Source organism: Ammospiza nelsoni, chromosome 18, assembly GCF_027579445.1.
Source record: "Ammospiza nelsoni isolate bAmmNel1 chromosome 18, bAmmNel1.pri, whole genome shotgun sequence".
Lineage (NCBI taxonomy): Eukaryota > Metazoa > Chordata > Aves > Passeriformes > Passerellidae > Ammospiza > Ammospiza nelsoni.
This window is the reverse complement of record NC_080650.1, coordinates 5609144-5623601: the sequence shown is the minus strand read 5'-3', so window position 1 is coordinate 5623601 and position 14458 is coordinate 5609144. Positions and strand designations below refer to the sequence as shown.

The 14458-nt window shown below is 40.4% G+C and overlaps 1 protein-coding gene across 1 annotated transcript in view; it reads right to left on the bottom strand.

Annotated features, from left to right (window-relative positions):
* The window catches only part of EP400 (E1A binding protein p400), a 47795-nt gene that overhangs the window by 6347 nt on the left and 26990 nt on the right, over positions 1 to 14458 (bottom strand). Inside the window, exons 26-49 of the mRNA XM_059484963.1 lie at positions 14119 to 14210; positions 13122 to 13420; positions 12487 to 12689; positions 12219 to 12388; positions 11809 to 12005; positions 11223 to 11334; positions 10575 to 10718; positions 10114 to 10272; positions 9810 to 9893; positions 9117 to 9248; positions 8956 to 9000; positions 8695 to 8848; positions 7971 to 8212; positions 6916 to 7089; positions 6623 to 6670; positions 5484 to 5620; positions 4914 to 4970; positions 4716 to 4794; positions 3935 to 4135; positions 2890 to 2935; positions 2690 to 2799; positions 1920 to 2124; positions 845 to 1008; positions 274 to 480 (exon numbers count right to left, since the gene is read on the bottom strand). Coding sequence (XP_059340946.1) covers positions 274 to 480; positions 845 to 1008; positions 1920 to 2124; positions 2690 to 2799; positions 2890 to 2935; positions 3935 to 4135; positions 4716 to 4794; positions 4914 to 4970; positions 5484 to 5620; positions 6623 to 6670; positions 6916 to 7089; positions 7971 to 8212; positions 8695 to 8848; positions 8956 to 9000; positions 9117 to 9248; positions 9810 to 9893; positions 10114 to 10272; positions 10575 to 10718; positions 11223 to 11334; positions 11809 to 12005; positions 12219 to 12388; positions 12487 to 12689; positions 13122 to 13420; positions 14119 to 14210 — 3461 coding nt within the window. The remainder of the gene's footprint in view (positions 1 to 273; positions 481 to 844; positions 1009 to 1919; positions 2125 to 2689; positions 2800 to 2889; positions 2936 to 3934; positions 4136 to 4715; positions 4795 to 4913; positions 4971 to 5483; positions 5621 to 6622; positions 6671 to 6915; positions 7090 to 7970; positions 8213 to 8694; positions 8849 to 8955; positions 9001 to 9116; positions 9249 to 9809; positions 9894 to 10113; positions 10273 to 10574; positions 10719 to 11222; positions 11335 to 11808; positions 12006 to 12218; positions 12389 to 12486; positions 12690 to 13121; positions 13421 to 14118; positions 14211 to 14458) is intronic.

Here is a 14458-nt window from a genome sequence, read left to right as displayed (position 1 = left end):
TATTGTACCAGCACAGAAAGATTTGCTGCATATAACAGGTGATTATAAAGTGATAGCTGTAAATGTAATGGCTCCTCTACAGTGACACAATTCAGAAATGGTATCAATGGGTAAATAAATACAATGTAAAGGTACTTATGGTACATCTGCTCCTTCTGCAGTGCCAGAGCAATGCAAAGGGCACTTGTGAGTGAATGAGCAGTGCCCAGCTCATTTAAACCAGCCAAGAGTGAGATGTTTGGGACCGTTTTTGCCAAGTCAAAGGCAACTCACCAGGCGTGCCACTTGCAGGTTGGTGACCGTGGTGCCCGTGAGGACAGCGCCAGGACGAGGGGCTGTCACAGCAGTGAGCTGCTGGGTTTGCTGCTGCTGCTGCACTTGCACTTGTGCTGTTTGCTGCTGTGCCCCTTGCTGGGTCTGCTGGGCTGCCTGCTGCTGGGGGAGCTGCAGCTTCTGCTTCTGCAACTTGAGCAGCTGCTCCTGCAAAATTCAAACACCTCCATCATTTCCAATAGTTTACATCACAGGAGAAAAATGGAGATGAATCCAAAGCTTAAAAGGAGAAACATTCTGTACCAGACTAGAGCTAAGATCAAGTACCTAAAATGTAACTCTTTTACACAATGGCTTCCAGTGAGCAGCACTAAGTGCTTTCCATCCTGCCCTACTCTACTATTGCAAGTGCTGTCAAGCCTCATTGCCTGCATGAAATTTTAGTAGGATGAAATTTAAGAGGCAAATACATGTCACTGTAGCCCAAGAAAACAGAACACAACACACACTGCTAAGGAAGCTTACAGTAATGAGAGAAATGTGCTACATTACTTCATGAGTGGTTCCTCACCTGTGACAGCTTCCCTACAGTTTTTATTTGAGCTGGAGACTGGGCTTGTGCCTGAGCCTGGATCTGTGGGACCTGCACCTGAGCAGCCTGCTGCTGCTGCTGCCTCAGCAGCTGGAAGTGAGCAGGGGTGATGGTTTTGCCTGATAGCTGGACTGTTGGTGTAGCTGTGAATAAAGAAAAAACAAAATGTTATGACAAATACATTTTAACATTCAGTTTCACTCATGAATTTCACCTGAGAAGTCAAGCTGTTAAGTGCTTATTTTTCTGTTCCTGCACACTTTGTGGATTTACTACATGTAAGAAGACATTATCATGAGCATGATGTAAAAGCAGAGTACATCATAAAAGAGAAGGGCCTTTCTTCACAATGGTTTTTAGTCAAGACAGTCAATTCTAGTATTTTACTGCTAGATTTTTAATAATATTTTTAAATCACAATGCTCAGGGGCCAAGCTCTCTATTACCATACTTTATCCAGAAATACTGGAGATAAATGTCATCTGAGCACCAACAATAAAGGAAGTTAAAAATCACAGCCCTGTTTCATTGTGTCCCAGACTTCCAATATTGTGGGGCTGTGGTGGTGGATCTACAGGGATTCTGGGAGCCTTTGTGCACTACTGGAAAAAGTCCCTGAACACAGGATTGCTGCCACATTTCTCTTCACAGAGAAAAGCAAGGCACAATTCTTCCCAAGAATATTTCTGTGTTTCTCTGAGGTTCAGAGAATGATCAAAACAATTCTTATCTCATTTGCTGTGCCTGTGTTGTGCCAAAGTAGAATGCAATGTGGAGATTGTTTACCCAGAGTGATGGTGTTTTGTTTCCTTGGCCTATCGGGTGTGTGTGTTGGGACTGTAGGCTCACAGTCAAGAGATGTTGTGCAGTGGAGTGCAGCTGAGTGCTGGGCAGATTCAGTTTAGATGTAATGTAATATAGAATAATATAGTACAATAAAGTCATTAATTAGCCTTCTGATAAGGAGGAGTCAGACGTGTCATTCTCTCCCCCTCGTCGGGGGCAAAACTATCCGTTATACAGGATCATCATATCTGCTATACAGGATCCTTACCTGGTGTCACCTGGGTCACCAAGGACCGTGTCTGGGTCTGCACAGGGGTGAGGTTGGTGGTGACCACGGCTGAGGCTGTCACCGATGTGACGGCGCGCACGCCCTGCGTGGAGGCGATGGTCACCAGCTCGGTGGAGGCTGCGGGCGCCGCGGCCGCGCGGGGCTGGCTGTGAACCACCTGGGCAGTGGCCGTGCCTCCCGAGGTCTGCAAGGGAACACAGCTTTACTGCTCCCCTCCCAGCCTCACATCCCCTTTCTGCAATGGAATATCCTTCCAGGCAATTTTAAAAGCAAAAGCTCCAAATCTGTCTAACACATCTGTTTGGATGGATCTTAAAATCAGCATGTGGTTAAATCTTTTTCCAACAGGCTGATCGCCAAACCCTTCACTCCATTACAGACATTTGATTTTAGTGCCTTTCAATATTTTGCTTTATCTTCCATAGTCTTAAACCATTAACATAATAATAAAGATCATAATTAATAAAGCACAAAACAATTACAGGCTGAAAATGTTAATGACATAATACATTGCTTTTAGCAGCACTTTCCTATAAATTATTTTTAACAGTATTAAGCATTTTTTTCTGATATGCCATTCCAGTGTGTTCTGATGTTTGGTAAGAGAGAGAAGTTTGATAAAGAACCCCAAGATGCACATGAGATTTGCAAGAAGCAGAAATTCCGGAAACATGGGAAACTAAAGCAATGCTGATAAAACATGGAACCCAGTGTGTCCAGGGACACAACTAGTGACAGGATCTACTCACAGTCAGGGTCCCAGGTATAACAGGTGAGGCCAGACGTTTATTGATGGGCTGGAAGGTGGCAGCAGGGACCCCAGCAACAGTGTTCACAATCACATTTCCACTCACTGTAGCTGAAAGCAAGCCAGGATTAAATGTGAGATTCTGAGAGTGAAAATCCCAATGTCCATCACCTCCTATGCCCAGTTATAAAGTCTCCTTACCAGTCTGGATGCTCGTTCCCGTCACTGCTGTTTTGATGGTGCCTGCCTAATTAGAAAACAATTAAGGTAACATTTCAAAAAAACAATAGAAGAAAACTGAGCATTGCTTAACACAGTGCTGTATTCCAGAAGTGACAAAATAACAAAAAATAAATGGAACACACAGATTTCTGCAGTTGTTCATAGACACTACAGATCACAGCAACTAACGCATACATAAATCAGGATTCTGCCTCACAATGAGCAGCTGTAGACCAGCCATGTGTGTGGTAAACCCTGGTCACTGGACATCCCTGTTAGCAGAGGAAGGGAGCAATACCTTGGACAGCCACTCACACAGGAACATCACTGAGCACTTCATACACAGCAATGCTTGTGGGTCAAAACACATCCTCTGTGTCTTTCTGCAAAAGCTGTGGTACTCCTGCTCTGCAGCAAACAAAATAAATCCACCACGGCCAGCACACATTACTAGGTAAACTGGACTGGTTCTAAATACAAAAGCCACAGACCAGTCATCAGACTCATTCAGACTCTAGATTTTGGGAAGACATGAAAACTTTGCACAAATTTGCAGTAAAAACACCATGGTATTTCCTGCAGGATGCATCATTTCATTTGCCTTGCAAAGGTTAATGAATCTTTGGATTTTAAGCTCTAACTGAATCATTCTTACAGCTACATTCTCTTTTATTCTCTGTATTCTGCAAGCTCTCTGTACAAATACATCTCGTTGACCATGAGCATCTATTCACTCAGACTTCATTAAATAAAAGTCTAAAGTGAAAAAGGGAAAACCATCTTTTCATGGTGTTTTTCCATCTCAGAATGCCAAGATCTGTTGCTACAACAGTACAAATAGTCTTAATAAATCAGGGAACCAGAAGACACCCAGAATAAACAGGAAAAACAAACAAGAAAAAATATCTTTGATCTCACTATACTGACCTAAAATTCTCTTCCCAGAGAAAACAGGACACAAATACAGCACACACAGAAGAACTGAAGTTATGACATCAGAGGCACCGAGCTCTCCCTTTCTTACCAATACTGCTGTGTTGGCCACAGTAGTGACTGCAGTCTGCACCACTGCCTGTGGCTGCTGAACTACCTGTGCTTGTGCCTGTGCCTGTGCCTGTGGCTGGGCCTGCTGCACGGGGGGCTGCTGGGGGGGCTGCTGGCCCGCCTGGGGCTGCTGGGGCTGGGGGCCCGTCTGCTGCTGGGCCCTCTGCTGCTCCGCCAGCGCCTGCAAGGAAAGGGGCACCTTCAGTCGTCAAGCATGGAACAAGCAAGATGTGGTTTTTTAAAACTAAACAAAACAACAAGACAAGACATCTTTATTTCTATCCACAAAACTCCTTTAATTCCAGCCAGAGACAGCTCACAAAGCTGCCCTCACTTTTTAAGTCCAAGTTACACAACATGACTCATTTCAAACTACAAGGTGTACTCATGGTTTTGTGGCTTAGAGCACAGCACAACAAGCAACTTATCATCCACAAGCAAGGACAAGTAGTTCTTTCTGAACAATAAAAGAAATGAGGCTACAGAATGGTCAAGAATTAAATAACATTTTGAAATGTTTTAGCATCTTTTGCAAAAATATGCTCCTCATTGTTTAAGGGGTCTGAGAATGACAAGAAGGACAAGGAAAGGCCCCGCTTTGGGCCTTGGTTATCTAAACCACTGTACATGAACAGTGTGCAGCTGCTCATAACATCCACTGTAGTGCCAAACTTCCCCCAGGACGTAGCTTTGCTTGTACCTCATCTGCTGCCTGATTTTTTAGTTACTGCAGCCATTTGTGCACAGAGATGGGTCCATACCTTTTTCTCTTTGGCAATGCGCTCTGCTCGGAGGGACGCGACTTGAATCGGAGGAAGGGGCTTATCATAGTTGATTCCACTAGAAACAACAATTAGACAAAACACACAATATTTAGAAATAACTGAAACCTTAAAAAAAGAAAGAAAAAGGAGCATTTTTATGCAATTTATTACTCCTTCAAGATAGGCAGTGCTCACCTTTCAGCAAGCACTGATGCATGCTTTGGATTCTTCTGGAAAGGATTCATGCCAAGTCTGAAATGGAGAAAAACTGTATCACTGGACAGAAAAACTTTAAAAACAATATTTCATTTCATCTATTTTAGCATGTAACACTGCACTTTTGGTGAAGTTTCCATGATATTCCAGCCAGCACTGGAGCCTGCATACAGACAGACATTTAACAAAGACTCAGAGTAAATACAAAATAAATAAAGAAAAACTGCAGGAAGATACATATGAAAGAATGTACTACTGAACAGTACAGTCAGTAAATTGTCTATAGTTCAAGCAAATTGATAGATATAAAGTAGATTTTAAAAATTCCAACTGAATGCAGCTCTGCTCTTGATGACAAAGGGCAAATTCCTGCAGCGAGACCCAAACACATGAAATATGGAAATGTTTCCATTAACACAGAACACATAGAGAGAGATCAAGAACAGAGAAACAGAGTGCAGAATAACTCTGGGTTTTGAGAGCCATTCAAAACACATTTTCCAGGAGATCTGTGGTGACAGGAGATCAAATGATCCCAGGTAAACTTACAAAGGTTTGATAGGTGGACTTCTTTTCCCTGCAATCATTTTCATCATCTCAAAATGATTAGTATAAAGCTGTGTGTGGGTTGCACCCTCATCTTGAGCATAGATCTGATTGGTACGAAGTGGGCGACTGTTTTTAGTCTAAAAAAAAGAAAACAAACCAACTTTCAATTGCAAACTCACCCAACAGGGCATTTTGTCTATGTTTAAACACAAGGCGCGCTCGTAGATTATTTAAAAACACTCTCCAACAAATCTATCACAGACTGGTTCCTGCCTCGTGTCACTGATAACTTACTGTCACACAAAACTCTATGGGAAATGTATAAAGAAAGAGCAAAATAAGGAGCAGTTCTCACGGTCACACTGGCATCAGCACTTGGGGACATACAAAATGGCAAACTCTAATTTGAGAAAGAATCTTTGCTTTAGTTTAGATTTTGCAAGTTTAATTCATTACCCAAACCAAGAGCCCATTAGTTTATAGTTATGCATAGCGCACACGTAAGGAAATAAAACAAAACCATCACTGCACTGCTCTCCCAACAAAGCTAGGTTAACAACCACACACCATGCCAGTCTAACATTTGGCTTCTCCTAAGCAGAAACTGCCAGTCAGGGACAAACCTCCTTAGCAGTCAGAGAATGGGACTACAGCCAGAAGTTCTGGATTCTCCACCCAACTCTGTCACTAAATTGCTGTGTGGTTTGGAAGAAGGTGTTCACAGTCATGGAATTTGTTTTTGTTTCTGTAGCATCCTATCATCCTCATTTACTAAAACGTGTTTCAGGCATCAAATTCACTACGTATTTGTAATCCACTTAGACTCTAGCATGAAGTTCATTCTTACAGATCTTAAATACCATCAGGATAAGATACATGGTGGAAAAATGCCAACTACAGTTTAAGTGAAATCACAAACTTCTTGCATGATCTAAAATTTATCTATCAAATCCAAAAGCTGAAGTCTGGTGTCAATCCACTGTATCAACAAAGAAAGGAAAAATAAATTTGGAATTTTAATTGATGTTTCAGAACTCAAGTAACACTCAACATGGATCTCAATGAATTATCTGCCCACCTCCATTGCTGCTAAATACCACAGTGTCTAGATTTGATTTTGAAAGAATACCAATGCACACCTTATAAATACTTTTTGTCTTCTTTTTAGGATTAGCTTCGTACATTAGCTGTAAAATAAGAAGGAAAGTTAGATGATCTTTTGTGGAAGATTTTGTTCAGGTGCTTTTTCTTTTCAAAGAAATCACATAAAATAAGTGGAAATCCTGATGAGAATAATTTAAAAAAGATCTTTTAAAAGTTATTTATTTACACTGTTGAAACGTTTAACAAAAAACAAGTGTTTATGGAGTTAAGGAAAAAAAACTCTACAACTTAAGGTAAAAAAAGGACGCATCATTGCAGGTGAGCTCACCTTTCCTTCCTCCCTGGGGATTATGACATTCTCGTAGCGGTTGCGGCACTGCTTGGGCGAGCGATAGACTCTGCTGCAGGAGTTAACAACATCACTGACCAGGTCCCAGTTGGGAGTGTGTGCTGGTGACACAACAGCAAGGTTTAAAGGAAGCTCCAGCAGCTGCTTCACTGCCTGCAACACACAAAGGCACAAATGCATAAGGTGACAAATCATTGCCATCTTCCAAACCTTCCCTTACCTGCCTGTGCTCACACACAGTTACCACAGTGGGACAGCTCAGGGCTAAGGCTCTGTGTTCAGCTACAGTCACAGAGAATAAACAGGCATAAGGTGCCTTAATGCTGACTGATGTGCAGGGAAACAGTTGGAGATTGGTATGAGAGGGAAAGGGTGTCATCATCATATTTTCTTAAAAGTCTTTGCCCAGGATTCTTCTCCTGGGAAGCTGAGAAGCCTCAGAGAAAAAGGAAAACAATATCATCTCATTTGCTTCTCCTATGTTTTGCTGCTTTGGAATTCGGTTGGAGATTGTTTATCCAACATGTGAATTGGTTTGACTTAATGAAAAACCACAGTCAAGTTGTGTCAGGACTCTGGAAGGAGTCACAAGTTTTTCTCTATTCTTTAGTATAGTTTAGTATAGTATTCTTTTATACAATATAGTAACATAAAATAATAAATTAGCCTTCTAAGAACATGGAGTCAGATTGATCATTCCTCCCTTTGACAGGAGTCTCTGAAAATACCACAACAGGGAGCTGTTATTCAAATGCTGCTCCCCCCTCAAAGGTGGGAAGAACCTTAGCTGCATTATCCAGTGTCCAGCCAGCACAACTAATCTGAATAATAGTAAGTGCTTTCTAAAACAACAATAGAGCTTAATCATACATTTTGTACTTTAGCCTTTAATTTCTCCTTAGAGGAGCACAAATGACAGGCAAGCTGTTCCAAGTTATGACAGCAAATTGCCACTAAGAATTAGAAATAACCTTGAAGAGATAAGTGCAGAAATAAAACCATAATGACAGCAGAAGCTGCAGGTATCATCTGACCTGCAGAAGGGCCCAGTCTTCACTGATCAACCACTCTGGATTATCCTGTCCAGCCTCAGTAGCTGGTTTGACAAGAGTTGGCAAAGGCTTTGCAAACTGTGTCTGTTGTTTCAACAAGATGTTCTTCTTTTGCTCTTTGCCCTCCCGGCGCATTTTCAACATTCCCGGAGTCGCTCGATCAAAGAGCGAACGAGGTGGGATAACTGTCTCCCCATGACGCTGCTTCTTCTTTCTACCTGCTGCTAAGACAAAACATAAAGCATTATTGGCAGATACTGTCAGTCTTTGATTCCTCTGCCTACAGCTGCAGAATGCTCATACATGTACAGAGTATTCCCCACTGCATCTGAAAAGCACAGCCAGGAACTAAACAGAGCCTGTTATAAAGGAAGACCAGCCCTGTTCTAACTGACAAAGTAGACTATCTGCTGTCTAAAACTGTCCTTTAAAGAATATCTTCATGTCTAAAGAGAAGACACACCATAAGAACTGGGCCTTCCAGTCATTCCACTGCTTCAAGGCCATGGTGGGACAAGAATTTTCATCCCTTCAAACATGCAGATTTGATCTTTACAGGACCAGACTCCAACACAGATGCTTGAATTCATTAAACATAGAAACATGGGTGTTTCAATGCATTCTGAACATACAGGAGGCATGAAAACCCCACTGATTTTTTGAACTTTCAGCAATAAATCCCAGAACAGTTTGAGCACGCACTCACCAGAGGGATCTGTTTTGTGTCGTTTACGCTCCTTCCTGACATAAACTGGAGGCAATTTTGACTCTGGAATAGGGGTGGTATCATACATCAGGCACATAACAGAATCTATGTAGATATCATTGTCATCCTGAGGTGGAGTAGGAGGAGTCCAGAGCTGCACAGAATAAAGTCTGTAATTACTGCAATGTTAACTCTCCACTGACCTTATTGTTTCATAAAATAAAAAAGCTGTTTAGGCTGCCTGGTATTACTTTTACTTACTGGCATAATTTCAGTTTGTCCATCTGGACCTTCATAGACATATTCCTAGACACAAAAAGAGAACATAATTCAAATGATCCAACTGAAACCTGAAGGGTAAAGGTATTCTCAAACTGTTAAGAAATAACTATTTAGAAAAAACAAGACTAATCAGCAATTACTTTGTTGTATGCATCCTCCCGAGTGTAGGTGAGAAGCTCCTCTTCATCCTCCCAAAGCATTTTTTGCTCTCTTTCCTTTAACTCCTTCATATGCTGGACTTCCCAGGCTTTCTTTGCAGTTTTCAGTTCCATCTAGATTAAAGTCAGACTGCTTAGAAACTTTATACAGTAAAACACCAGATTAGAAATCATCAATTTGTAATTTTATGGATAAATGCCTTGAACTTTGACATTTTCAGATACAAGAATTTTATAGGAATTTCTGAACAGATACTTTCCCAGCCATTTTTAAGATATTTATTGGTCTTTGTGGAGGGTTTTAAAATCATCAATATAAACCAATCAAAGAAATTCAGTTAAACAATGACGACAACCAGAACACAGGCTCACTAAAACTAATGAAACTTTTTCCCCTGCTATCAATGGAGTACAACAAATATTTGCTGAGCCTGGCTGAAAGCAATTCCCATTTTATAAAAAAGAAATTAAGAACTGACACCTGCTTAAACCACAGAATCCCAAAATAATGAGGTCTCTGTAAGACATTACGCTGTTCATAAGGTATAGCAAGAAAAGATCACAGAAGTGCCTACAATATATTTCACATCATTGGAGAAACTTCCATTTCATATTGAAAATATAATAAATGTTGTTCTGTGACAGAATAACATGGCAAAGAAAGATTTGTTTTACCTCACTCAACCGTGGCTCATTGTCATCAACTGAACCGTGGAAGAGCTCCAGATAATTCAAAGCATACTTCTCAATTGGAGTCAGCTGAGGGAAGTATCAAAGGGAAAAAATGTTACTTTGAGGATAATAAAAGAAACATTACATGAAGTATCAAAGCTCTCCTTCAAACTCATCTTATCACTCTAAAGCAGTGGGAGATCTCCCTTCCTTTTAATGGGAGAAACAACAAAGTTGCTTTAAGGTCAGACTGCAAAGAAATTGAAACATTTGAACTAAACATTACATTCAAGGGAAGTCACGGTACCTGATCCACAACAGCAACTAACTCCTGCAGCTGTGAGGGCTCTTCATTGTATTTTGTCTCACAGAGCTCTGAGATTAAAGGTTCAATGCTTGACTCAGATCCTGTTTCTTGTATGTGATCATTTGACTCCTCATCCTCCCGTTCAATGCTGTTGAGGGCCTTTCAGAGAGATATATTTTAAAAATAATTAAGACTTCAAAAATATGGAAAGGAACTCCATAAGGAGTCACTGAAATGCAACACAAATTTCTGGGGTCTCTGCTGCAGCAACAGAAAGAGTCCCATAAATTATAAAACTCAGCTTTGGGCTTTTGGAAGTTTTGTCACAAGGCAAATTACAAAAGAGCATAAAACTACAAGAAAAAGAGACTGACAGAATTCACCCCCAAAAAATGGGGTTAGTCAGCTGTTTAATACTAATGCTGCACAGCTGTATTTTTAATGTGTGTGTTAATCATTACCTCTATGAATGGTCTTGCAACTTTAGGTGAAATATTTTCTGCTGGAGACGGCTCTTGAGAAAGTACTACAAATTCTTCTGCTTTCACTCTAAATCCAGAATCCTCCATAGGAGAATGAACCTCAAACAATTCCTGAATTGTTTGCTAGGTAAATAGAAAGAAAAAAGAGAAATACATTCAGTTTTTGGGAACATACTATTTTTTTTCTATATCAGGAGTGGCAGCCAGGATAGCCTGGCTTCACCAGTGCAGTCACTGTCTCATCTATTTTCAGAGCAGCAATTCAGAGACTATCTCTCTAAATAGCCACATTTATTAAACTTATTTCACATTTTTAAAGCTGTTGAGACCTTCACCCTTACAAGCTCTGCAAAATTTTGCAGCAGGGTGAAGAAACCACAATATATTAAGTCATGGGTGATGTCTGTGCATCACTATGCAAATAACAAAACAAAACAGATGGACAATATTTGAAAGAATGTGGCCCCAAGACAGAGTTCAAGCAATCATGAAATCCAATATGCCTTCTTATTAATTCTAGTCCAGACAGATTTCTATTAAACTGCTATTAAACACTCCAACACAGCTGCTTGAATTTATTAAACACTGCAACATGGGTGTTTCAATGCATTCTGAATATTAACTTACCTGTGTTAAAAAGGCCATTGAATAGTCATTTCCCTGAGCAGCCACTTCTCTGATCAAGTCTTTTGTGCCATTTTTCAAAAGTTTCTCTTCCACAGAATTACCACTGACAAGCCTAAAAAAATGGAAAAAACAGTAGAAATCTGGTAAGTCATTTCCAAACCAGCTTTCAGAAACAAAAAGACAAACTGTCCTTAGAGAATACCACTAAATGTTTAAAATGTGGTAGTATCTGGGAGTTCTTTTAATTATGTTGCAGGCCCAGAAAAAAAAACACACTACCACCTTTACTTTAGAGTTTTCTTTTAATAATTTATGTAATTTAACAAAAAAAGAAAATCAATAATGAAAAGGATCTCGTCAAAAATTCCATGTAGACTAACACACAAAACTGATGCAGGCATGATTAATTTACTACATTTGGTGTTAAACCCCCCCACTTTTTCATAGAATACTCTGGCATTTTTTATTGAAGGGAAGTGGTTTTCAGCACTGTTTCCACTTTATTCCAGATCATCCAGGGCAGCACCCTCTGAACTAACCTCACATTAAAACATGTTAAAGAGCAGATGTTGACTGTCACCATCACCTGTATATATGGATATCTTTACATCTCCCAATTCTGTCACACCACTCCTGAGCTTTTGCATCCATCACTGGGTTCAGATCATTGTCATAGAACACAACAGTGTCTGCCTCGACAAGATTGACTCCTGTGGAACGGCTGTGAGAGGAGAGGATGGCACAGAAAATGCGCTTGTCTCTGTTGAAAATCTTCATCAGCTCCTACATAAACAGAATAAAAGCAAGGACTAAATAAACATCAAAATAAAATATCAAACCAAATTCACTATAGCTTAATAAATAATGGGATAAAAAGGTTTCAAATGCTTCAAACTGAATACAAAACAAGGAAAATTTCCTTTCTCTGCTGTAGTGTATAAAAGCCTGGGCAGCACTTATTGCTGTACCAGTGGGCAGCTGGTAGGGCACACTTACCTGACGTTGTTCCTGGTTGGCATATTCATCAATCCTCACAAAGGTGAGGAAATGGAAATTCAGGAACAACTCCAGTATGTCCAGCATCAGAATCATCTGTGACAAAATCAGCACACGACGCCCTTCAGATTTCAACTTCTGAAGCAACACAGCAAGAGCTTCTAGTTTTCCTATAATTCAAACAGAAAAACCAATAATGGTTTTATATACAAATTCCATTCATGTCATAGAGGAAATGACTGAAATCTTGTCAGCAAATGTCCTTTACCTGAGTCATACTGCACCAGCCGGAGGTCAGGGAACTGCAGCAAGTGAGGAGTTGTCAGCTGCTGCAACTGATGCAAGTGTGGAGCTGCCTTCTGCCTCAGGCTGTGCTTAAGGAGTTTCAGTCTGTGACTGTATGAAGGGGGAGGATTTGCTACATAGAAACATGGGGGAGCAGCAACTGCAGCTGGTAACACGAAGAGAGCCCTGTGAAAAGCATCAAAACAAGGCAATATTGATTTAAAAAGCTACACACAAAATGATCAGCAATAATCATAGACACAGCAATGAAAGTCAGGCTTGGCTAAACCAGCTTCTGCCTGCATCTCTGGGTTTTAATTCTTGTTAGCTGGGTCTAAGTGGTACCTATTCAAATAAATCCAAAAGCATAAGAATTAAAGTCTAAGTGAGCTGAACTTGGGCTTGAAATTAGGAAAGAGGCACTGAAAACATTTATAAAGATCCAAAGGAAACAGGAAGTGACTTATTTTTACTTCCATGCTGCACATCATCTACTGCTAAATAAACCAGTCTAAACCAAATAAGCTCATCAACAGAAACAAGGTTTTAATCCTTTTTGAAAAGTGCTTTAGAAACAACTAGATGTGTAGAGGCTTGATAGGCAGGGTCACACATTACCTGTCAACAAGATCCTTTAGAGATTCCTGTTGCTGAACCAACCCCAGGATCATTTCCCTCAAGGGGTTACTTGGGCCTCCGCAGGCACTTGAGGAAAGGCAGCAGTTGACAAAGCCAGCCCACCTCCAGCTGTTGGCCTGACTGGAAGGCAGCTGGGAGGCCTTGGTGTCCCCAGCCAGGGAGCAAGCCCTCAGCACGTCCCGGCCGTACACCGGCGCCCGCGAGCAGCGGCGCTCGTTGCCCGAGAAGATCCGGTCCAGGCGCTCCTTCAAGAGCCGGTTCTTCTCCTCAAACGTCTCCTTGGCCAAGAGAAGGGGAATGAAAACCACATCTGCTGCTCATCACAGTAATAATACATGAGGGATTTGAGGTTCTTTAGAATCTATTTGAGTTTCTTTAGAAACTATCAGGATCAGAGTACAGATCCTAGAGTAGAATTACTACTTAGACCAAAATACCTTCCAGATAAAATGTGAAGACTACAGCTGAATTCAGTTCCTATTAAAGAGTCAATTCTACCTTAGCTTAGTATCTTCTTGCTTTTTAAAGGTGTATTTTCATAGCTTTTGATATATTCTTGATGTTTCCCTGCACTTGGTAAGTTGCTTGAGTATCTTATCCAAAATCTTGTTAAGATTAGAAATCAATAAAAATTTTCCCAGTTGTGTTCAAAACACAAAAACCCACATTTCTTTATTTATGCATTACTACATAATTAAAATCCATTACAGTTACAAGAACCTGTATATCACAGCACAAGAAAGCTGTCGACTGCCTCTGATTATTTTATCTACATCTGATTATTTTATCTATGGATTACAAATATGTCAGATCTGTCAACCTGAAACATGGACAGAAGCTGGGATATTTACCTACTCTATAATCATCAAAGTCCCTAATTAATTCCAGCTCTGCAAATTATAGCTTTCAACTATTACACAGACTTACTACTGATTCTGAAAAGTGGTGTTTCCAAAAGAAAATAAAAATTGAGTACCTGTGACTGTCCATGCAAAGGTGCTGGTTTTAACACTGCTCCCATGTCACCAGATGGCAAATTAGTAACTGCAGCTCTACCTGGAATACAAACTGAGGATAAACCTTGTGTTTATACATTTATTCATCTGAAAATTGGTCTCTTTATTATTTTCAGTAAGTAGACATTTCATAGCTGTAACACATCATTGCTTCAGACAAATTTTTAGTCTAAATGTCCATTGAGTATTGCAAATTTGTACTTTGTTATACATCAGATCTCTGAAAGATATTTACATGAACTGTTCGCACAAAAATCCAAGATAGATCAATGGAATTTTATTTTGCTTTGTACAAAGCAA